This window comes from Rhinoraja longicauda, chromosome 6, assembly GCF_053455715.1.
Source record: "Rhinoraja longicauda isolate Sanriku21f chromosome 6, sRhiLon1.1, whole genome shotgun sequence".
NCBI classification, from domain to species: domain Eukaryota; kingdom Metazoa; phylum Chordata; class Chondrichthyes; order Rajiformes; family Arhynchobatidae; genus Rhinoraja; species Rhinoraja longicauda.
Window position 1 is genome coordinate 81,233,340 of NC_135958.1, and position 25,926 is coordinate 81,259,265.

The 25,926-nt window shown below is 52.4% G+C and overlaps 1 protein-coding gene across 1 annotated transcript; it reads right to left on the reverse strand.

Annotated features, from left to right (window-relative positions):
• Positions 1-1,481: 1,481 nt before the first annotated feature.
• Positions 1,482-25,695, reverse strand: utp18 (UTP18 small subunit processome component; the record flags this gene model as incomplete). Its single annotated transcript, XM_078401604.1, has 14 exons — positions 1,482-1,891; positions 3,671-3,707; positions 5,002-5,144; positions 6,921-7,095; positions 9,220-9,343; positions 10,699-10,789; positions 12,721-12,821; positions 13,857-14,031; positions 14,585-14,710; positions 16,655-16,740; positions 17,543-17,628; positions 19,620-19,715; positions 22,255-22,394; positions 25,363-25,695. Coding segments are annotated over 13 exons (1,701 nt in total), but the record flags the coding sequence as incomplete, so codon positions are not given.
• Positions 25,696-25,926: the final 231 nt, after the last annotated feature.

The window sequence follows — 25,926 nt, forward strand, 5'->3', positions numbered from 1 at the left end:
CTATGTTTCTATCAAAGGGGCAAATACAGAGTGCAGAATATAGTTCTCAGCATCGTAGCGCATCAGTTCCACAGACACAGTCCAATGTCCGCAATGGGGTAGAGGTGAACCGGACAGTGCCCTAGCTTATGGAAGGGCCGTTCAGAAGCCTGATAACAGAGGGGAAGACGATGTTCCTGAGTCTGTGGAGGGAATGGATAGCTGGCCTTTTGGGATGGACTCTCCTTCACACTGATTGTAGTGGAGGGAGAGAGCTAGACGGAGGTGGTCTGGGTCAGGAACTGGCAAGTGATAGGTGGTGTAGGAAAGAACTGCAGATGCTGGTTTAAATCAAAGGTAGACACAAAATGCTGGAGTAACTCAGCAGGTCAGGCAGCATCTCTGGAGAGAAGGAATGGGTGACGTTTGGGGTCGAGACCCTTGTTCAGACTGATCCTGGGTCTGTATAGGTCCAGTGATAGGTGGATTCAGGTTAGGGTGAGTGTGTCAGATTGGTGGAGTAAGTGACAAAGGACACGGGTGAAACGGAGACAAAATGGTGTCAGATAAGGAGGCGAAAACAGAGCCAAATGTAAAGCAGGAGGGAAGGATACGGGTGGAATGAGGTAGAACAAATGGCAATGGGGAGAAGGGGATTGAAGGGATGAGTGTGGGACGGAGGGGAAAGGAGCAGGGTGGTGGGGAGAAGTGGGTGGGTGGGAAAGAGAGGGGGTTATCAGCTGAAGTTGTGAGTGTCCAATGTTCATACCGCTGGAGTATAAGCTGCCCAAGCAGAATAACGGGCGCTCCTCAACTTACGATGGACTTGCGTTCCGAGAAACCCATCGCAAACCGAAAATATCGTAAGTGGAAATGCATTTAATACACGTGATGACTTGGTGGGAAGCGAGGGGCTGCTCGCTACAGCTCGCTACAGCTCGCTGCCATCTGCACCAACGCAAAGTTAAAATATCGTAAGTGGAAGCATCGTAAGCCGGGGAGCATCTGTACCAGGGGTTGCCCCTCCAGTTTGCGTTTAGAATGGGAACATAGAACAATAGGAGCAGGAGGAGGCCATTCGACCCTTCAAGCCAGCACCGCCATTCAATATGATCATGGCTGATCATCTAAAATCAGTACCCCGTTCCTGCTTTTACCCCATATCCCCTGATTCCGTTGGCCCTCAGAGCTAAATCTAACTCTCTCTTGAAAACCTTTTTCCAACTCCACTTTTCCATCAAGATAAGCCGGGTGACAAATCTCCCCACTGCAGGGCGCAGATCAGAGGGCTACGTGCAGTCTTTACTCAGTGACCTTGCTTGTGGGAACTGGGAACATAGATGCTGCTGATCCACGCTCCTGCCCTGACCGCTGCTCAACAACGCGTGTTACATGCAGACACTGTAACACGGAGAGAAGGCACCATCCTTGGTACTGCGGGGCTGTGTATGGAACCCAAACCTCTCGACTGCGCAAATAGTAACTTTATTTATTACCATGGGAGAAAGCACAAACCATCAGACATTTAGAGATACAGTGCAGAAACAGCCCCTTTCGGCCCACCGAGTCCGCGCCGACCAGCGATCCCCACACATTAACACTATCCTATACCCACTAGGAACAATTTTTTTACATTTACCAAGCCAATTAACCTCTTGTACGTCTTGAGTGTGGGACAAAATCAAAGATCTCGGAGGAAACCCACGCAGGTCACGGGGAGACCGTACAAACTCCGTACAGACTGCGCCCATAGTCGGGATTGAACCCGGGTCTCCGGCGCTGCATTCGCTGTAAGGCAGCAACTCTACCGCTGAGCCACCGTGTTGCCTTGACAGAAACAACCAGCTTGCTCCTTGTACCCATGGGATGGGACTAAACTCCACGCTGCGATGGTCAACTGGGCCGCCGACAACTGCAAAATGAAAGTCAGAAGGAGGAAGGTTAGCGAGGAAGTTCTCAGGAAGCACAAGTACAAGTTTCAATGGGAAAACGTTGCAGTGCTGAGCAGCGGGGTGGAGCGGAGAGCACCTTCCATGGAGCGGAGAGCACCTTCCACGGAGCGGAGAGCACCTTCCACGGAGCGGAGGGCACCTTCCACTGAGCGGAGGGCACCTTCCACGGAGCGGAGAGCACCTTCCACGGAGCGGAGAGCACCTTCCACGGAGCGGAGAGCACCTTCCATGGAGCGGAGAGCACCTTCCATGGAGCGGAGAGCACCTTCCACGGAGCGGAGAGCACCTTCCATGGAGCAAACCTTGGCTTCACCGAGCAACAGGATTATCACACCACAGCCATTCAGCCCACAGCCCATTATCCTCGGGAATTATTCTCCCTCAAACATCGATCCAGTCCAGCCTTGTAAACGGAACTGCAGATGCTGGTTTAAACCGACGATAGACATAAAAAGCTGGAGTAACTCAGCAGGTCAGGCAGCATCTCTGGAGAGAAGGAATGGGTGACGTTTCGGGTCGAGACCCTGCTTCAGATTAGTTAGGGATAAGGGAAACTAGAGAGAGAGAGAGAGAGAGAGAGACGATGTAGAGAGATAAAGAACAATGAATAAAAGATGTGCAAAAAAGTTACAATAATAAAGAAGTCAGGCCACTGTTAGCTGTGCGTTGGGTGAGAACGAGAAGCTGGTGCAACTTGGGTGGGGGAGGGATGGAGAGAGAGGGAATGCCGGGGCTACCTGAAGTGAGAGAAATCAATATTCATACCGCTGGGCTGTAAGCTGCCCAAGCGAAATATGAGATGCTGTTCCTCCAATTTGCGTTTAGCCTCAGTCTGACAATGGAGGAGACCCCGGACAGGAAGGTCAGTGTGGAAATGGGAGGGAGAATTAAAGTAAGCAATTGTTTTAATTGATTCTGCGACAGAATTGTCATAACAGGGGTTGTGGCCATTCAGCCCACTAAGTTCATGCCAGCCCATTATCCTTGTGAATTGTCCAGTCCCACATAAGGACTGGATAGCTTCCAACAACGCTGCAGAAACCCCACCCCCACCAGAAACACACACCAAGTTACTCCAGCACTGTGCCTCTTGCACCTGCAGTTCCTTATGCCCTCCAGAGATGCCACCTGACTGGTTGAGTTACTCCAAAACTTTGTATCTCATACCTCCCCAAAAAACACACGGCAAGCTGCACTCCAAAAACAAAATACATCCTCTCCCCCCACACACACCAACCCCCCCTCCCCCCACACACACCAACCCCCCCTCCCCCCACACACACCAACCCCCCCCTGCCCCCACACACACCAACCCCCCCTGCCCCCACACACACACCACTCAGAACACACACCACCTCCCCCCACACACACCACTCAGAACACACACCAACCCCCCCCTGCCCCCACACACACCACTCAGAACACACACCACCTCCCCCCACACACACCACTCAGAACACACACCAACCCCCCCCTGCCCCCACACACACACACCACTCAGAACACACACCACCTCCCCCCACACACACCAACCCCCCCTGCCCCCACACACACACCACTCAGAACACACACCACCTCCCCCCACACACACCACTCAGAACACACACCAACCCCCCCCCCCCTGCCCCCACACACACACACACACCACTCAGAACACACACACCACTCAGAACACACACCACCTCCCCCCCTTACTCCGCCCCACCACAGTGGAAGCAGAAGCTGAGCTGGGGACTCACCTTGGCTGGCGGTCAGAAGTCAGTGTAGTGCTTCACCCTGGAAGTAAGACAGACATTAATGTGAGCCGAGCACCTGCCAGATGCTGTGGTTTGTGGAGGCTGACCGGTCGTGTGTGCAATTGCAGGACTTGCCCCCCCCCAGGGTTGGTGGCATGGAGGGCAGAGCCACAGACAGACAGCAGGAGGTGGGTCGGGTCGGGTCGGGTCACGCTGGGCTGGGCTCTGGCTGCCCAGACCCACGATCAGGGCCAGGAAGCTGGAGATGATCGGTGGCAGCACGGGGCGGTGACTGTGTTGGGAACAGAGCAAGGTCTGACTGGAGCAACGTTGCTGAGGCCCAGAGACGTTGCTGGGGAATACTCCAACGCAGGCTGCTCCTCCTCCCCGCAGAGTCTCAGCGCCAGTGCAACCCACCCTCCCAGCGCATAATCACCTTAAATTCACACAGAGGCCAGTGCCAAAGTTGGAATAAACGTTCGGGCAGCATCACGGTGCAGTGGGTAGAGCTGCTACCTCACAGCGCTAGAGACCCTAGTTCAATCCTGACCTCAGGTGCGGTCTGTGTGGAGTTTGCACGTCCTTTCTGTGACCGCGTGGGTTTCCTCACACATCCCAAAGACGAGCAGGTTTATAGGTTAATGAACTTCTGTAAATTCCCCATTGTGTTTCGGGATCAGACGAGAACGTGGGATAAATAGAACGAGTGTGAAATGGTGATCGTAGGTTGGTGTGGGCCTGGTGGCCTGACGTTTCCATGCTGTATATCTCTCAGCTAAACTATACTGGGGCAGTGCAGCGGCTGTGTGCATTATCTGCCCAGCCCAATCTACCAGGCCCTCTGCCAGTGGGAGCAGTGCTGGGGCAGGTTCCAGGGCCCTCTGCCAGTGGGAGCAGTGCTGGGGCAGGTTCCAGGCCCTCTGCCAGTGGAAGCAGTGCTGGGGCAGGCTCAGGGCAGGCTCAGGGCAGGCTCAGGGCAGGCTCCAGGCTCTCTCTGTTGGGCAGCGTGGAAGACTAGTGATAACGTTGGATCACTGTGAGCCGAGGCACGGGATGGCCCGTGGTCAGGCAGCGGGCAGGAATAGAAGTAAAGAGACCACTGACAAAACTAACACCACGACTGGCCCTGCTGCCTTGACAGTCAGTCAGGTGTGAGGCGCAGGTGAGGGTCAGGTGTGAAGTGCAGGCGAGGGAGGGTCAGGTGTGAGGCGCAGGTGAGGGTCAGGGGTGAAGTGCAGGTGAGGGTCAGGGGTAAAGCGCAGGTGTGATTCAGGTGAACTGTGTCCCGGTTAGCTAGGTGGAGCGCGCCCCATGTTGGCTGATGAGTCACACACCTGTACAACAAGGCTCGGCCATTGTTGTTGGCAATGGAGAAGAAGCCGCTCCTGGGGGAGAAGTCCATGGCCTGGGCCTGGTAAATGTTCTTGCGTCGGAATATGGGGAAGTTCGAGAACGCCGTGAAGGACGGGATGTGGATCTGCAAGAAACAGTACCAAAGTATTTATAAAAACGGTAGAGACGCAAGAGGTGCTGGAACCTTGAGCAAAGCACAAAGTGCCGGAGGAACTCAGCGGGTCAGGCAGCATCTGTGGGGGGAGGGATTGATGGTGACAATCACATCCACATTCTGATTTCCCTCCGTCTGATGAAAGGTTCCGACCCGAGACGTTACCTGTCCCCCCCCCCCCCCCAGTCCAGACCCGAGACGTTACCTGTCCCCCCCCCCCCCAGTCCCGACCCGAGACGTTACCTGTCCCCCCCCCCCCCAGTCCCGACCCGAGACGTTACCTGTCCCCCGTCACTCCCCACAGTCCTGACCCGAGACGTTACCTGTCCCCCGTCACTCCCCAGTCCTGACCCGAGACGTTACCTGTCCGTCCCCCCCCAGTCCTGACCCGAGACGTTACCTGTCCCCCGTCACTCCCCACAGTCCTGACCCGAGACGTTACCTGTCCCGTCCCCCCCCAGTCCTGACCCGAGACGTTACCTGTCCCCCGTCACTCCCCACAGTCCTGACCCGAGACGTTACCTGTCCCCCGTCACTCCCCAGTCCTGACCCGAGACGTTACCTGTCCGTCCCCCCCCAGTCCTGACCCGAGACGTTACCTGTCCCCCGTCACTCCCCACAGTCCTGACCCGAGACGTTACCTGTCCCGTCCCCCGTCCCCCCACAGTCCTGACCCGAGACGTTACCTGTCCCCCCCCCCACAGTCCTGACCCGAGACGTTACCTGTCCCCCGTCACTCCCCAGTCCTGACCCGAGACGTTACCTGTCCCGTCCCCCCCCCCACAGTCCTGACCCGAGACGTTACCTGTCCCCCCCCCCCCCACAGTCCTGACCCGAGACGTTACCTGTTACCTGTTCCCCCCCCCCACAGTCCCACACACTTCCTCCAGCACTTTACTCAGAAACATAATACCCGCTCTGCTCTGCTCTGGTGAGAGGAGCCTTGGCCAACTGAACGCCCGCTTGGTTATTGAGCACCTCATCCTTATCTTACTGAATAAAACACAACTCTAATTCCTGCTTGGCACCCTGAGGGTAGCACTGAGGACCAGGGTCGAGCAAGCACTGTGGCGCAGCGGGTAGTGACCGCCACACAGCGCCAGAGACCCGGGTTCCACCCTGTCTGCGTGGAGTTTGCACGTTCTCACTGTGACCGTTCCTTCAGTGCTCCAGTTTCCTCCTGTAACCCAAAGACGTGCGGGTTTGTAGGTTAACTGTTGTTTTGTAAATTGCCCCCTAGTGTGTAGGGAGTGGATGTGAAAGTGGGATAACGCAGAACTGGTGTGAAGAGTGATCACTGATCAGTGTGGAGTCAGTGAACCGACGGGCGAGTTTCCATGCTGCAAACAGAAGACTTTGGGATGGATGATAGGCAAGAACTCTGTTACCTGCTGCACATGGACTCCAAAAGATACCAGCAGTCAGATCACAGGCACTTGAAGCAGCAACCTCTTGCAACACATAAACCCTCTAACAGCTGCAGCATCGTTAGCTGCCCACCTCAGCACCATGCAGCAGCACACTGTCTCTGTAACACTGGCCACTCAGCCCAAAGGCCCCATGCTAGCACGTCCCACCCAGCGCCACTCACTGCTGTTTATCCAGCTTTCTTTGCATGATGTCCCAGACTCCTGAGGACTTGCACATTGCCCACCACCCTCACTCTGTCAGAGACTAGATCATTGCCGCAGGAAGCGTATAGCGAGTATATCCAAACCACCAACACTGCCCAGCATCACCACTCACCAGCTTGACTGCATCATCCGTGGTCTTTGAAGCAATGGCCAAGATCTCTGTGGTGGGGTTAAAGGACACTGACGATATTGCAGTAACCAAGTTCATGATGGCCTTTATTGGTTTAGGGGTAGTTTCGATCAGGCAGCTGTCTTGTGAGTAAACATTCACAACTCCAGAACTGGACCTGACAAGCCAAGCACGAAGAATACAGTTATTTAGTACATTGAGGAAGAGTAATGCAAAGTGTCCCGGAACATTGGGACACATATAGGTCGCAGGTACCGAAGATAAGACACAAAATGCTGGAGTAACTCAGTGGGACAGGCGGAATCATTGGAGACAAGGGGTGGCTTGTCTCCAGATACTGCCTGCCCCTTTGCCGAGTTACTCCACCATTTTGTGTCTATCTTCAGTGTAAACCAGCATAGAAACATAGAAAATAGGTGCAGGAGGAGGCCATTTAAGCAAGCACCACCATTCATTGTGATCACGGCTGATCATCCACAATCAGTAACCCGTGCCTGCCTTCTCCCCATAACGCTGATTCCACTAGCCCCTAGAGCTCTATCTAACTCTCTTTTAAATTCATCCAGTGAATTGGCCTCCACTGCCCTCTGTGGCAGAGAATTCCACAAATTCACAACTCTCTGGGCAAAAAAGCATCTGCAGTTCCTTCCCACAGTAGATCGCAGGCACAATACCTTGAAGCATCTTTACATGAGATTACTTTAAATGCAGTGACCATTGACATTGCCCGAATTTACAGCGGGCAAGAATCTACAAATGAGACACAAGGAACTGCAGGTGCTGGTATCCTGAGCAAAATACAAAGTACTGGAGGGTCATGCAGCATCTGTGGGGTCTGAACAAGGGTTGCGATCCAAAACGTTACCTAGCCATTCCCTTCATGGATGCTGCCTGAGCCGCCGCTGAGTAACTCCAGCACTTTGTTTTAGGCCCATTCTAAACGTACAGACGGAAGAGTAGCAACAGTAATTTAGAATGCAGTTTCAAGCCAGAACAAGCAATGTAAAGTCAGAGATTGTAGAGTGAGTGAGTGAGAGGGCAGGAGCCTTCCAGCACTTCTAATGATTGCTGCTACATAATCCTCTCACAGGTAACGCTGCTCACCAAACTGAAAGCAATAAGCAGAGTTTAATGGAACCACCAGAGATTAAAGGGGGATTACTGGCCTATTTTTCTAATCCTCTCAAAGCAGCTTAGAATTACATTTGTTGAGTAGTCTTGGCTGCCCAGGGTTCACAACCAGGGGAATTCCAACTCTCAAAAAGAAAATGGAATTCAGAGCAACGATCCAGACACAATACTGCAATTTTTTCTGGTAAATTGAAAACAAAACTCGAAAGAGTTCAATTACCTAGGCTAGCTGCTGGAGGGAGCGGGAGGGCGGTTGTCCAACATGGCTCAGGGAGGAACTGCCCCCCCAGCTCGTGGATCTGCAGGATGCCATCACCCCCCCCCCCCCCCACCCACTCACAGCACAACAGCCCAGCCCCTCACCCACTACACTGAGACTCAGGGCCAGGACTGTGGCTGTCCCCCCCCCCCCCCCACCCCCTAACACACACGGTAGAGGGGGGAGGGGGGGCAGAGCCTGTCACCCTGCAGCCACTTGTCCCAACAAGGGTCTCTGACGCAGGGGCTAGAAACACAGCCAGCACACGGGACCAGGCAGCGGGTGGAGCTGCTGCCTCACAGCGCCAGGGACCCGGGTTCCATCCTGACCTCCGGTGCTCTCTCTGTGGAGTTTGCACATTCGTCCTGCGATCACGCAGGTTTTCTCTGGGTGCTCCGGTTTCCCTCAAATCACAAAGACGTTCAGGTTTGTAGGTTAATTGGCCGTCTGTAAATTACCCCTGGTGTGTAGGGAGTGGATGAGAAAGTGGGATAACATAGAACTAGTGTGAACGGGGGTCGCTGGTCGGCGTGGACTCGGTGGGCGGGCATGCTCCCTGCTGTGTCTCTGAACTAAACCAAACCCACAGTCACCCTCAGGCTTGTCCCGCTGGGACCGTGAGGACAGGTACATGGATAGGACAGGTACATGGATAGGACAGGTACATGGATAGGACAGGTACATGGATAGGACAGGTACATGGATAGGACAGGTACATGGATAGGACAGGTTTGGAGTGATATGGACCAAGTTCAGGCAACTGGGACTAGTGTAGCTGGGACATGTTGGCTGGTGTGGGCGAGTTGGGCCGAAGGGCCTGTTTCCACACTGTACCACTCTATGACTCTAGGAGGGCGCGTGTACATGGATGGCCAGTTGACCAGATCCTACCCGCAGGCGACGTACTGCCCGTTGCGAGACACTGCGATGCACGTTCCCCTCAGGCATCCTTCATCGGTGAACCTGTTCATGCACCTCCTACTCTTCACGTCCCACACGTAAACCTCCCCGTCATCTGGAACATCAAGCACAGGAACAGCAACCAGAGTCAGCCACAGCATCGTACACCAGTCTCTCCACGTGCCGCCACTCCCCGCCCTGCCCAGCCCCGCCCTGCCTGCACACTGCCCCGCCCTGCCTGCCTGCACCCTGCCCTGCCTGCACCTGGCAATCACAACCTCCACCCTGGGTGGACTCACACTGTTCAGGAAGGAACTGCAGATGCTGGTTTAAACTGAAGATAGACACAATACGTTGGAGGAACTCAGCGGGTCAGGCAGCATCTCTGGAGAGAAGAAATGGGTGACGTTTCGGGTAGATACCCTTCTTCAGACTGAAAGTCACAGGAAAGGGAAACAAGAGATATAGAAGATGATGTAGAGAGATATAGAACGGTGCTATAGATATAGAAAGGTTGAGACCCTTCTTCAAACTGAACAATTCAGACTGGTCTCAGTCCACGCTCACTGCTCCAAGGAAAAGCATTGCAAATCCCACGTTTCCTGCAGCAATCATTAATAGGAAAGAGCCACTGTACCACTGGTGCTATACAAATGTGTGTTACCATGGACGTGACTGCAGGGACCAAGAAACTGGATATAGCAGGAGCAGGGGGAACGCACGCAGCCTCTCTAACCTGCCCTGACATTCTAGAAACATCACGCTTGGATAACATGCACAGCTCCAGCCCACACCTCAGTGGCCAAGTCCGCAGTAGTTCATTGTCACACACGCTGAAATGGAACAATTAAATTCTTACTTGTAGCAGCACAAGAGATACGTAAACAATTTTGTGAGCTGTGATCCACAGGGAAACAGGGATCCAAAAGTGTTTTTACATTGGCAGTGTTCTCCGGTCAAACTATCTTTTAACTAAAAAGATTTTTTTTTCTCCCCCAGTTGTTACCAGGCAACTGAACAATCCCACGGCAACCAAAGAGCGGTCCTGGACTACCATCAACCTCATCGGTGACCCTTGCACTATCTTTGATGGAACTTTACTGGCCTTTCCTTACATTAAACGTTATTCACTCATCATGTATCTGTCACAGTGAATGCCTCGATTATAACCATGTATTGTCTTTCCATTGACTGGTTAGAATGCAACAAAGGCTTTTCACTGTACCTCAGTACATGGGACAATAAACGGAATCCTTTCCTTTAATTACCTTCTCAGTATATGGATAAACTCCGGCGATAGTGAGAGCCCAGTTTGCCCCCACTCGCTCTGGCCCTGCCCCTTAACCCTCCCCCCACACTAGTTTGGACAATCACCTTGCCTAGCTCACCCCAAGCAAGCTCATTCTATGCCTCCTGCTCCCCCCCTCACCCCCTCACCCTCCCTCCCCGCCCAGCCCCAGCCCTGCTCACCAGAGGTCGAGTACACCACACTCCCGTCTGGAGAGAAAGCATTGGCCACCACCTGGCCATTGATCTTCATGCTGCCCACCAGCTCTTTGGTCTGCAGGAGGAACAGAGCAGTTAGGAGATGAAGCCGTTGCCAGTGTTAAACATGGTTCGGCGGTGAGCTTGGTCATCGAACGCACAGCTCTCCAGCAGGACAAAACCACCAGGACAGGGCCCAACCAAAGATGCTAGAGGAGCAAGATAGACCACTCGACCCTAAAAACCGTAGTATGTCACAGCGCCATTTTAGTAGGCAGAAACATTTTTAAAGAAAAATAACAAAAATCTGTGAATTGATAGATGAGATATATTCTGCATTTTTACGAAATCATCACTGTTCCCCCAATACACCGATTACACTGTGAGAGGCAGAACGAAGAGTGGGATTTGCTTACTAAAATGGCAGACATTACGCTCCTTTGCGTACTACACTTCAGTATCGGCGATTTCGACGGAGTGGTTCATCTTGTTCCTCTAGTATCTTTGGGCCCAACCCCTGGTCTGGGTCTGGGGACAGGAAAAGACCCCACAAAACCGTGAAGCTGCCGGGAAACGGCACCAGCCTGGCCCCAAACACACAACAACCAGCATGTAAACCAAGTGTGTAAAACAGCCAGCGGGTAAACCAAGCGTGTAAAACAGCCAGCGTGTAAACCAAGCGTGTAAAACAACCAGCGTGTAAAACAACCAGCGTGTAAACCAAGCACGGCATCAATCCCCTGATGGGAATCCAGCTGAACATTGGGCTCTAACTGTGTAGGAAGGAACTGCAGATGCTGGTTTAAACCGAAGAAAGACACAAAAAGCTGGAGTAACTCAGGGAGTACAGGCAACATCTCTGGAGAGAAGGGTCTTGACCCGAAAAATCACCCATTCCTTCTCTCCAGAGATGCTGCCCGTCCCACTGATTTACTCCAGCTTGGTGTGTCTAATATTGGGCACTAACTAACGTTTACTACATTTCTCTCCCCACAGATGCTGGTTGGCCTGCTGAGTATTTCCTGCAGTTCTGTTTCTGTCTGTGTTGAGGGTTTGCAATCTTGTTTTATTGCCATTCGATGGACCTTGGGCCCTGTCGTTAGTGACACGGACAGAGAGGCAGTGGTTCCTTGTGGGGAAATGTGGGGTAATCTAGCACACAGGCCCAATAACATAGCGCACAATGCCAAGCCTGGGCACTTGGCCGATGTTTGCACGTCTGAGAGGCCGGCATTTGGCCAAGTTGCCTTAGATCTCTCCCGTGGGGCATAATGTGGGAACAGCATGGGTCTACACAGATCGGGCGCGTTGAGCCACCTTCCACATCTCGCCTTTCCTTCTGGGCAAGAGCGGACCATCAAAGCACATTGGCCTCTAGCCAATGCACCCTCGACTGGCAGCGCACAGGTAAGTTGCCCTGTACACATTGGCCTCTAGCCAATGCACCCTCGACTGGCAAAGCCCTGGCAATGTGCCCTGTACACATTGGCTAGCCAATGCACCCTCGACTGGCAACGCACTGGCAAGGTGCCCTGCAAATACCTGGATGTACAAATACATGCAGCTGACACAACAGGTGGCACAGTGACGCAGCTGCAAGTCACTGCAGAGGCCACATGCGAGGCACCTCCTGCATATAGACCCAGTGGGCTATTCTGTACTGACCATGGGATGGTGCTGATGTGTGGTGATTGTGTTGCTGAGAGGTATATAAAACAAATATTTCACTTAGCTTGGTACACTTGATAAACCATTGAATCACTGACAGCTGATCAATCTCTCCCTCTCAACCCCATTCTCCTGCCTTCTCCTCATAACCTTTGACACCAGTACTAATCAAGAATCCGTTGATCTCCACTTTAAAAATACCCACTGCCTTGGCATCCACTGCCGTCTGTGGCAATGAATTCCACAGATTCACCACCCTCTGACTAACGATGTGTGTGTGGACTGGAATGTGTGATCAGCTGGCAGCAGCGCGGTGGTAATGGAGCCCTGGTCTTTTACCTTCATGGAGAGAAGGTGCAGGTAGCCGGCAGAACCAGTGAGCAGCAGCAACGAGCCGTCCGGCGACACCTCAAACTTCATGACTTCCCATTCCGGTAATCCTACAAACCCAGACAACACAGCTTCAGTGACAGCCCACGACACGACAACAGAGCTGGCCAGCTGGCCTCAGTCGGCAGCTACACCAATGCAATACATCTGACTGAGAGATAAAGATTGGCCGCTATAACAAGGGTCACTTCAAGGGAGGCAGGAGACCGTTGGCATCTATCGGAGAAGGCAGCCAAACCTTTGTATGTCACATCATCTGAAAGCCGAGACCCACCAGAATGCAGCAACCCTCTGCACTGCAGCAGTCCAAACCCTCAGCACCACACCACAACCCCACACCCAGCCCCACACCCCAACCACCACACCCCAATCCCAGCACCACACCACAACCCCACACCCAGCCCCACACCCCAACCACCACACCCCAACCCCAGCCCCACACGACAACCCCACACCCCCACCCCACGCCCCAACCCTCAGCCCCACTCCAACCCCACACCCCAACCCTCAGCCCCACTCCCCAACCCCACACCCAGCCCCACACCCCAACCCCAGCCCCACACGACAACCCCACCCCCCCACCCTCAGCCCCACCCCAACCCCACACCCAGCCCCACCCCAACCACCACACCCCAACCCCACCCCACCCCTCAGCCCCACTCCAACCCCACGCCCCAACCCCACACCCCAACCTCACACCCAGCCCCAACACCAGCCCCAACCCCACACCCTCAGCCCCACACCCCAACCCTCAGCTCCAGACTAGCATCAAACCCACAACACTCACAAAATATAGAACAGTGTAGCACAAGAACACGACCTATGGCACATATGCCTATCTGAAGGGTTCACACCCAAAAGGTCGCTCCTTTTCTCCACAGATGCTGCCGGACCCGCTGAGTTACTCCAGCACTCTGTGGCTATCTGTTGCACATGACCCATCGCCCTCCACACCCACATGCTGACCTGAGAGCCTCCTCAAGGCTACTCTGGTACTGCATTCCAGCATGGAAGGTGCAGAGGTGGCTCAGGCGAGACCCTCTCGCATCAGGGGCACTCTCAGGGGCTGGCGGGGAAATCCTCACCTTTGACGCTGGTGACAGGGATGATCTTGCCAACTATCATGTCGTAGATGTAGAACAGTTTGCCGCGGTTGGTTGTGGCGATAACCTGCTCACCGTCGGCACTGAACCGGGCCTTGTACACGGGAAACTTCTCCAGGCACACGCTCTGTATCTTGGGGTTGGTCTTTCCATCAACCTGCAGAGGGGGAACACAGGCAGCTGCTGGTTTGGTCCACACAGGCTTCATCAGTTCAGCAGTCACTGGAGCAGAATTAGGCCACACGCCCCATCCACTCCACTCCGCCATTCAATCATGGCCCATCTGTCTTTCTCTCTCAACCACCCACCCACCTCCCCCATTCTCGTGCCTTCTCCCCCTAACCCCTGACACCCGTACCAATCAAGAATCTGTCTATCTCCGCTTTAAAAACACCAAATGATTTGGCCTCCTCAGCTGTCCATGGCAATGAATCCCACAGATTCGCCACCCTCTGACTAAAGAAATTCCTCCTCTTCTCCTTTCGAAAGGAACGTCCTTTTATTCTGAGGCTGTGCCCTCTGGTCCTAGACTCTCCCACTGGTGGAAACACCCTCTCCACATGCAGGCGTCACCATGAACAGTAGCGACTCACTCACTCACACGTGGGCCGCTGACACCAGTTTATATTCACGCCGCAGAGTGAAGAGTTTGCTCTGAAATGCACGAGTTTGGCGTTTAATACACGGACAGGACTGAGAGCCGCGCCTACCTGAAAGAGCGAGATGACTCGGTCTCTCCCTGCAGTGAGTATCACTTGAGCCAGAGGGTGGAACTGAGTTGTGGTTAATCTGCTGTCTGATGGCCGGACATGGTTGGCATCCGTGCAGGTTTTTATCTGTTGAGAAGCAATCAAAGGATCAGAACAAAGCAACCACTTCCATCACTCAAGCCAATTAGTCTCCCGATAGAAGCTGTACAATTGTCCATTCCCAGTGGCACCGGCCTGAACCAGGATACCAGTAGCTCAGACACGATGGTTTTCACCTCCCTGTAAGCTGTGGAGGGGGATCAGATAGCAAGGGCAACGTGCAGCCCGACAGTACAGAGTGAATAATTAAGTCGCACAGATCTCCCCTCCCTGTGCCAAGAGGCATAGGCTAACTACAGTCTCCTACACGCACGCACTACTACACCCAGCAACATTTCACTGTCAGCCCAAAAATGATTAACTGGATTACTTGTCCAATCTGTTCCGCTGTATTCTTGCTGAGCAGAAATCATCGCACATATGCGTGCCCACACTTCAGAAGGCAGTTAATTGGCCTTGTAGCAATTTGGGACGTCACAAGGACACGCGAGTCACTGGAGAAGAGACAATTATTTTTCTTTACAGACACAGCTCAAGCAGCTTCAGTCTGAGGGAAGCTGTTGTCGAGGAGCAGGTAAACCTGGCGTACGCACGGCTGCCTCACCACACCACTCCTTCAATGTGGACTCTTATTTCCCCCCCCAAAAAAAGGCCACAGAATGCAGGGGCATAAGGACATCAGTGATAGGAGTAGAATTAGGCCATTCGGTCCATCAAGTCCACTCCGCCATTCAATCATGGCTGACCTATCTCTCCCTCCTAACCCCATTCTCCTGCCTTCTCCCCATAACCTCTGACACCTGTACTAATCAAAAATGTATCTACCTCTGCCTTAAAACTATCCACTGATTGCCTCCACAGCCTTTGACTAAAGAAATTTCTCCTCGTCTCCTTCCTAAAAGAACGTCCTTTAAATCTAAGGCTATGACCTTTAGTCCTAGGCTCTCCCACTAGTGGAAACATCCTCTCCACAACCACTCTATCCAAGCCTTTCACTATTCTGTACGTTTCAATGAGGTCCCCCCTCATCCTTCTAAACTCCAGCGAGTACAGGCCCAGTGCCGACAAATGCTCATCATGGGTTAACCTCTGTAATGTGATCTCTCGGTACAGATTCACATGGAACTCTACGCTACCATTCTTCTGCTTGTCCAGCAGCATCTCCAAAAACTCTGTCCCCAATCTCTGAAGGTACAGAGAACATTCATTGCCTCTAGGTTCCACTCCACGTCACACTGTGTCCTGACTCAGATTACTATTGCTGTTCCTTCCCCGTCACTGGAATTCTCCATCCAGCAGGTGCCTCTGACAAACTGCAGGCAGCTAAAACATTCCCCCAACAGTACATCTCCATGGAGTGATTGTAGGCTTGAATAAACAGGAACTAACCCAAACCGCGAGTCACCGCATGCCCACCAGTGCTGCGGGAGGAAGGACGAGTCCCCACACTCTGGCTGCACCGCTCGCTCACATCACTGCAGGGAGTGAACAAGCCCTGGCAACGATCTTCAGCACCAGGAGAGTGAGGAGAAACCCCGGGGGTTGTCACACGCAGCTGCTCCCACGCACATGCTCACCCGTATCCCTCCCAGCGCCAGGAGAGAGAGAACCGGACGGCAGCCTGGCAACCCATCCAGCCGCACAGCTAAACATGGCCAGTCACAACAGGGAGCACTCTGCCCCAATCGATGATACACTGAGCAGCAACTTTCAAAAGCCAAGTGTAAACGGGAGAATATCAGCAAAGCCGAGTGGTAAAAGCATGAATAAATGGAATATTGGAACAGTGCCACACAGGAACAGGCCCTGTGGCCCACAACGTCATGCCTAGCGTGATGCCAAGTTCATCTCATCTCCTCTGTTGCACATGATGCATATGTCTCCATTCCCTGCATACCTAGACCCCCCCAAGTACAACAGTCTAAGGATCATTGCACACACGCACACTTCCACGCCAGTTCTCAGCCTCACCTCTAACACATCTTTGGCAAGGGCAGCAGAGGTGGATACAAAATTCCCAGTTTTTCGTAATAATTCATCATCTTCATCGTCACTTTCTAATATAATAGATAAAATGCATTATTCATTGAGGGCATCATAAAGCAATGAATTAAAGATATTTTAAGTAACAGTTTGAGGTCTGAACTAATATTTTCATCAAGATCCATCACCAAAACCTCAATTATTTTCCACCCTGTGATTTACTGCCTGGGATTTATAATTCTGGGTCAAAAGCCGCATAACCTCTCCACTAGACTCGTCTGAAACTCCAAGTTACCCATTAGTCCATACAAAAACATCTCAATCTATTGATTAGATTCCAGCATTGAACTTGCTCCTTGACATCTGTTAGTCTACACACAAACTACCCCAAGACCCTACATCAACTTCCAGCCTGTAACTCAGTCCAAGGACACGATTCTATATGAAACCACTACCTTCATTCCTGCAATTACATTGCAGCCTGCCACTGACACCCAGATGTCTCTCGTTCTACTACCTCTGATTTTAGCATGTCCTTCATTTCTGGGTCTCTATGTTATTAGAGAACAGAACAGTACAGCATAGGAACAGGCCCTTCCGCCCCCAAAGTCCATTTGAAACATGATGCTATGTTTATGCTGATCCATATCCCTCCATTCTCTGCACATCCACCACCCCTGGCAGTGCATGCCAGGCACCCACCACCCCTGGCAGTGCATGCCAGGCACCCACCACTCTGTGTAACACACACAGCTGTGACTCAATAATAGAAATACTTCAAATAGGTTCCCACCAGCAGCTCAGTCTCACCGCTGTAAAAAGCGGCTGCACAAACAAGCCCAATCTGTTTCCATCGCCCAGATTGTAATAGGTTACCTTCGTCCGAGTCTTTCTTGTCCTTTTTTGTCTTTTTATCCTTCCTCTCTGCCCACGATGGTGTTCCGCCCATAGCGCTCTGGAACCTGTAATGAAAGTGTATTCACTTTGGACCCAGCACGAGAGGTGCGTGGATGTGGCCCAACTGGGGTGCACCCACCCATCGGGTCAAAGTCTCCCAATACGACACAGTGACGTACAGCCCCTCAATCGCGGTGCGCCCAACAACCACACACACACACAGACATACGTAGGACAGTACAACACACGAACAGGCATTTAGCCCTCAGTCTCAGTGCCAAAATCGACTGCAAATTAAACAAATATCTTTTGCTCCCACCTGATTGATATCCCACATATTCACGTGCTAATGTAAAAGCCTCAAACACCAATACTGTATCTGCACCACCACACCGGCATAGTTCCGTACACCCACCACATTATGCGTACATAATCTTGCCCCACACATCTCCCTTAAACGTTCTCTCTCTGACATGACAGCTATGTCCTCCAGGCCCTGACATTTCCGCCGTGGGACAAGGTTCTGCCCGTCCACCCTATCCATGCTTCATTCATTGCCCAATGGGGTTTCAAAACAAGGCTTGGATAGAGTGGGAGAGTCTAGGATTAGAGGCCACAGCCTCAGAATTAAAGGACGTTCCTTTAGGAAGGAGATGAGATGAGGAGAAATTTATTTTGTCAGAGAGCGGTGAATCTGTGGAATTCTTTGCCAAAGAAGGCCGTGGAGGCCAAGTCAGTGGATATTTTTAAGGCAGAAATAGATAGATTCCTGATTAGTACAGGTGTCAGGGGTTATGGGAAGGCAGGAGAATGGGGTTAGGAGGGAGAGATTGAGCCAAGATTGAATGGCGGAATAGACTCGATGGGCCCAATTCTACTCCTGTTCCTTATGACCTTAAAATGGGACCTTTCTTCAGAGTTGTTCTTCAGAATTCCTTATCTGCCCATTCCCTCCACAGACACCGCCCGCCCGCCCGCCCGCCTGACCCACTTTGTGTTTTGCTCAAGATTGTTGGTGTGAGTCCCACATCGGAGACTTGTGCAGAACATCTTGATCGGGACGAGTGGAGTGAAAAGCGAGTGCTGACTGTCAGAGCTGCCCTCCTTCAACCCAGACAGCCTTAACTGAAGCAGCATGATGCGTTAGAGCAGGGCCTTGCTCAACACTCACCCTTCAATCAACCACCAGGAAAGTAAATTATTCATCACTAGCAGACAATTGTTGTGGAAGCTTCCTGTCCATAGACTAGATATCGTGTGGGCTCCATGACAACTATTTAATTCCATTGCTGCATCAAAATCCCCGTGGAATTTCTCACTGAAACCTTGGCTGAGTTCCGGTTTCCTTTGTAGGAAAAAAACTGCAGATGCTGGTTTAAATCAAAAGTAGACACAAAATGCTGGAGTGACTCAGCAGGTCAGGCAGCATCTCGGGACAGAAGGAATGGGTGACGTTTCGGGCAAAGACCCTTCTTCAGTCTGATGTCAGGGGGCAGGGGTGGGGACCCACCTCCACCACCATCCCCGGCACTCATCACCATCTCTGTAAAAAACGTGCCCCCCCCTCATCTCCTTTAAACTCTGCCCCATTGACCTTAAAGCTAAACCTTATAGTATTTGATACTTCCATCCTGAGTGGTGAAGGTGTGGAATTCTCTGCCTCAGAAGGCAGTGGAGGCCAGTTCGTTGGATGCTTTCAAGAGAGAGCTGGATAGAGCTCTTAAGGATAGCGGCGTGAGGGGGTATGGGGAGAAGGCAGGAACGGGGTACTGATTGAGAGTGATCAGCCATGATTGCATTGAATGGCGGTGCTGGCTCGAAGGGCTGAATGGCCTACTCCTGCACCTATTGTCTATTGTCCACCCAACCTATACCTCTGATAATTTGATATACTTCTATCACAATATCAGGTTACTTGTTTATTCATTTTATTGTTTGTTCATTTTGACCCAAATGAAATGTGTGGATGGCATTTAATGGTCAAATGAATGGGAGAATGACATTTGAAAGGGTACCCTGAGGGAGCGTGTGTTTGGAGAGGAACAAAGGTACATACTGCTCTCTCAGTCTCTGCTGCAGCTGTGCCACAGTGAGGGTCTTCTCCTTTGCGCTTTTCTGTAGATTTTTCCGGAATCGATGCGTCATTTGCACTCTGTAAAACAACAAAAAATATTATCAATAAACAGGCCGTTGTTAACCATTCAACACACCAGCTAACATAACACAGGGCCTAAAGTCTGTAGATTACTCAGCACCGGAGAGCAGCGTGCTGACTGCAGCCCCGTGCAGACAGACCCACACCAGCAGCAGCCCTGCGACCAGCTCTGACTGCAGACCCACACCAGCAGCAGCCCTGCGACCAGCTCTGACTGCAGCCCCGTGCAGACAGACCCACACCAGCAGCGGCCCTGCGACCAGCTCTGACCGCAGACCCACACCAGCAGCAGCAGCAGCCCTGCGACCAGTTCTGACTGCAGCCCCATGCAGACAGACCCACACCAGCAGCAGCCCTGCAACCACTTCAGGAATTCCACTTTTATTTACTATATTCAATTTGGACCTGCCAAACAGCATGATTTTAAAAGTTATCCTCAGTATTTTCCTCTTAATCCACAAATTTTATGAATCTTTCTCTAAACCGGAATGAATACAGGAGAAGCAGCCACTTCAGTTCGATACGTAGCACTGTACGGCCTTGTTGATCACTTTCATGTGTCGAATCGCATCAAAAGCCTTCTGATAAACTAAATACACCTCATTTGCTGGCTACCCATGTTCTCCAGAGAGGCGGCCTGACCTGCTGAGATACTCCAGCATTTTGTGTCCCCTTTCGCTGGCTCTTCCTTATCTATTCGACAAAAAATGTCCTCAAAGAATTCAGGTTAGTCAAACACAAAGCGCCGGGGTCTCGAGGGCTAACGGTCACATTTGTAAACAAATGGAAGCGGTCAGCAGATGGTCAATAATCCACTATGTGTAGGAAAAAAACTGCAGATGCCGGTCTCAATCAAAGGTAGGCACAAAATGCTGGAGTAACTCAGCGGATCAGGCAGCAGGGTCCCGCCCCCTCCCCCGACATCAGTCTGAGGAAGGGTCTCGACCCGAAACGTCACCCATTCCTGACCTGCTGAGTTACTCCAGCATTTTGTGTCTACGGTGAATAATCCACATTGGTTTCCCTAATATAGATGGCGTTTTACAAACACCCAACTGGAACAGGTAGGCAGGTCACTGCCACACCTGGACAGGTGCAGGGTGCAGGTGCTGCCCCTCAGCAGGGCGCTGGGAGGGGGAGAGGCATCAACTGAGATTGAAGAATGAACCAGAGTGGAGGGAACTATCCTTGCAAAACTTTATAGTTTATATTTCAATTTTTTTAAATTCATAATAAAAATAGATGCACAACAAACAACAACAACTTGTTCACGTATGTTTGGAGCCTATTGTGTCATACTCAGTGGTGTTCGCATCTTGTCTCTATTCTAAACACTCTCGCCACACAGCCCCTGGGGTGAGGGGTGACTCCACCGGCCTCTGCCCCTCAATGTCTAGCAGTGGAAGGACCCTAGACTGTGGTCCTCCCCCACAGAGCCTTGGCGTTGGCTGCACCGAGCTTCAGTGCGTATTCCTGCAGTCTGGAGCGGGCTGGCCGGCAACATTCCCTGCAGGACATCTCGCAGCTGGGAGGCCTACTAGGAGGAGGTGGCTGATCTGGCACTCTGGTGTCGGGACAATAGCCTCCTCTTGAATGTCAAAAAAACGAAGGAGCTGATTGTGGAATTTAGAAGAGCTCAACATCCAAGGACGTACACGCCACTGGAAATAAATGGGTCTACTGTGGATAGGGTGAGCAGCTTTAAATACCTGGGAGTCCACATCAAAGAGGATCTGACATGGACAACACACATTGTCGCACTGGTGGGTAAGGCAAAGCAGCGCCTTTACCACCTTAGATAGCTGAGGAAATTCAGAGTGTCTCTGAGGATCCTTCAATGCTTCTACTCTGAGGCTGTAGAGAGCATCCTGTCCGGCAACATCACAGTCTGGTTTGGGAACAGCTCTGCCCAGGACAGGAAGGCCCTGCAGAGAGTAGTGCGTTCGGCAGAACGCACCATGGGAACTACACTCGCCCCCCTGCAGGACCTATACATCAGGAGGTGCAGATCCAGAGCAAGCAAGATTATGAGGGACCCCTGCCACCCCAGCAATGGACTGTTCCAGATGCTACGGTCAGGCAAACGCCTCCGCTGTCACGCTGTGAAAACGGAGAGGATGAGACGGAGTTTCTTCCCACATGCCATCAGGACTGTTAACTATTATAACTCCAGGGACTAAATTTTCTTTTCTGTATTAATTTAAATTTATATGCTGTTTTTTTTTTGCACAATCCGCAGGCATTGCCACTTTCATTTCACTGCACATCGTGTATGTGACAAATAAACGACTTGACTTGGCTCTCGAGTTTCGGGCAGACTGAAGAGTATCTTTCGCTGAGTCGATGGCTCAGCAGCACTCGAGGCCGGTCTCAGAGCGTGTCCCTGGGAACAGCCCGGAAGTCAGAGAGTCCTCTGTTACACACTGCTCGAATAAACGCGACTGAGAAGGAAGGGGAAACATATCGCGAGGGCAGGGGGGATGGTGGCATCACCCTTGTTCCAGCTCAGTCAGATTCACCCAGAGTCCCCACTTACTTATCCTCCACTCCGTCCTCCTCATCCACCCAAGCTGCCTTCTTGCACGGAGGGACACTGGACTTGGCCTCGTTTTCCACCTCAGAGTCGCTGGAGTCTTCATCCAGCAAGGTTTGATCCACGTGAGCCGCCTGTGCTGGCTGAGAGAGTGAGAAAGGGCCATCAAAACCCAGCGCAGGCTCGCAAACACCACCCCCAGCACGGCCACACTCTGGCCAAACCTCACCCGTGAAAGGCCAGGCACGCAGAGTGGATGTGGAGAGGATGCTCCCAGTAGTGGAAGAGTCGAGGACCAGAGGGCACAGCCTCAGAATTAAAGGAGGAATTTATTTAGCCAGAGTGTGGAATCTGTGGAATTCATTACCACAGATGGCTGTGGACGCCCTCGAGTATTTTTTTAAAGCAGAAATCGACAGGTTGTCAATTAGTAAGGGCATCAGGGGTGATGAGGAGAAGGCAGGAGAATGGGGTTGAAAGGGAAAAATTGATTAGCCATGATCGAATAGCGGAGTGGACAGTGGACTGAATGACCTCATTCTACTCCTACGTCTTATGGTCCATCGGACCCACTCCTTCAGATACCAAGGCTCCACGTCACCTCGAATGGACGCCAGGTCCCCAGGGTGGGCCGGGTACGCACCACACCACGGTCCTCTCCCTCCCTCTCCCCCGGCCTGGCCTAACCCACGTCCCCAACCTCACCTCCCCCAGGACCCTGACCCTGCCGCACACCCACCCCACCACCATCCTTGTTTACAGCAGGATCTTCATCAGTCGGCCAAGTGGGCCGAGGAATGGCAAATAGTTTCATGCAGGGAACTGCAAGGTGTTGTATTGTGGGGAAGTCTAACCGAGGCAGGAGCTTCAGACTGAATGGCAGGGCACTGGGGAGTGTTGTAGAGCAGAGCGATCTCACAGCGCAGGTGCATAGTTCCTTTAAAGTGGCAACACTTGATGTCTCTTGATGTTTTCAAGAGTCAGATTTAGCTCTTAGGACTAAAGAAATTAATGGATATGGGGAAAAAGCAGGATCGGGGTACTGATTTTAGATGATCAGCCATGATCATATTGAATGGCGGTGCTGGCTCAAAGGGCCAAATGGCCTACTCCTGCGCCTTTATTTTTTCTATGACACAGGTAGATAGGGAGTGTAATAGAGCAGAAGGATCTAGGAGTACAGGTAAATAGTTCCCCAAAAGTGGCATCACAGGTAGGGTTAGGCCTTCATCAGTCAGGGTACTGAGTGTAGGAGTTGGGACATTAGGTTACAGTTGTACAAGATGTTGGTGAGACTGCATTTGGAGTATTATGTTCAGTTTTGGTCACTCTGCTATAGGAAGGATGTTGCTAAGCTGGAAAGGGCAGAGAAGATTTACGAGGATGTTGCCAGGACTAGAGGGTGTGAGCTACAGGGAGAGGTTAAACAGGCTGGGTCTTTATTCCATGGAGCGCAGGAGGATGAGGGGTGATCTTATAGAGGTGTACAAAATCATGAGCGGAATAGATCGGGTAGATGCACAGTCTCTTGCCCAGAGTAGGGGAATCAAGGACCAGAGGACACAGGTTCAAGGTGAAAAGATTCAATAGGAATCTGAGGGGTAACGTTTTCACACAGAGGGTGGTGGGTGTATGGAACAAGCTGCCAGAGGAGGTAGTTGAGGCTGGGACTATCCCATCGTTTAAGAAACAATTAGACAGGTACATGGATAGGACAGGTTTGGAGGGATATGGACCAAGAGCAGGCAGGTGGGACTAGTGTAGCTGGGGCATGTTGGCCGGTGTGGGCAAGTTGGGATGAAGGGCCTGTTTCCACACTATCACTCTATGAAGGGCCTGTTTCCACGCCGTATCACTCTATGAGGGGCCGGTTTCCACACTGTATCACTCTATGAGGGGCCTGTTTCCACACTGTATTACTGTATGAAGGGCCTGTTTCCACGCCGTATCACTCTATGAGGGGCCGGTTTCCACACTGTATCACTCTATGAGGGGCCTGTTTCCACACTGTATCACTCTATGAGGGGCCTGTTTCCACACTGTATCACTCTATGAGGGGCCTGTTTCCACACTGTATCACTCTATGAGGGGCCTGTTTCCACGCCGTATCACTCTATGAAGGGCCTGTTTCCACGCTGTATCACTCTATGAGGGGCCGGTTTCCACACTGTATCACTCTATGAGGGGCCTGTTTCCACACTATCACTCTATGAGGGGCCTGTTTCCACACTGTATCACTCTATGAAGGGCCTGTTTCCACGCTGTATCACTCTATGAGGGGCCTGTTTCCACGCTGTATCACTCTATGAAGGGCCTGTTTCCACACTGTATCACTCTATGAGGGGCCTGTTTCCACACTGTATCACTCTATGAGGGGCCTGTTTCCACACTGTATCACTGTATGAGGGGCCTGTTTCCACGCTGTATCACTCTATGAAGGGCCTGTTTCCACACTGTATCACTCTATGAAGGGCCTGTTTCCACACTGTATCACTCTATGAGGGGCCTGTTTCCACACTGTATCACTCTATGAGGGGCCTGTTTCCACACTGTATCACTCTATGAGGGGCCTGTTTCCACACTGTATCACTCTATGAGGGGCCTGTTTCCACGCTGTATCACTCTATGAGGGGCCTGTTTCCACACTGTATCACTCTATGAAGGGCCTGTTTCCACGCTGTATCACTCTATGAAGGGCCTGTTTCCACGCTGTATCACTCTATGAAGGGCCTGTTTCCACACTGTATCACTCTATGAGGGGCCTGTTTCCACACTGTATCACTCTATGAGGGGCCTGTTTCCACACTGTATCACTGTATGAAGGGCCTGTTTCCACACTGTATCACTGTATGAGGGGCCTGTTTCCACGCTGTATCACTCTATGAAGGGCCTGTTTCCACACTGTATCACTGTATGAGGGGCCTGTTTCCACACTGTATCACTCTATGAAGGGCCTGTTTCCACACTGTATCACTGTATGAAGGGCCTGTTTCCACACTGTATCACTCTATGAAGGGCCTGTTTCCACACTGTATCACTGTATGAAGGGCCTGTTTCCACGCTGTATCACTCTATGACTCTCTGTGCCGCGGACCAGCCCCGGCCGCCAACCTGCAGCCTCTCCAGCAGCGCGGCCTCGCCGCCGAACACCAGCTCCTCCAGCCGCCGCTCCTCCTCGTCCTCGTCGCCGCCGCCGCCGCCATCGCCATCGCCCTCCCCCTTCTGCAGCCGCCGCAGGTTGCGGCTCCGCTCCTTCTCCTCCCATCGCCGCTCGGCCGCCCGCTTGCGGGACCCGGGCCGCTTGTGGACGGGCTTATCCAGCGTGGGGAGCGGGGGCGGGTGGTCGTGAGGCTGCGGCTGGTTGTTGTGGTCGTGGGCCCGGGCCGGGGAGCAGCGGGTGGTCGCGGGTCCCGGGGTTGGTGGTGGTGGTGGTGGGGTTGGGGGTCAGGGTGCCCGGTGGTCGCGGGGTTGGTGGTGGGGCCGGTGGTCAGGGCGCGCGGTGGTCGTGGGGTTGGGGGTCAGGGGGTCAGGGGGTCAGGGTGCCCGGTGGTCGCAGGGTTGGGGGTCAGGGTGGTCGCGGGGCCGGTGGTCAAGGCGCAGGTCGGGGCGGTTTGTCCAATATTGAGCGCGGCTCCGGCGTGCAGGCGGCGTGCGCTTCCGGGTCAGGGGTCGGGT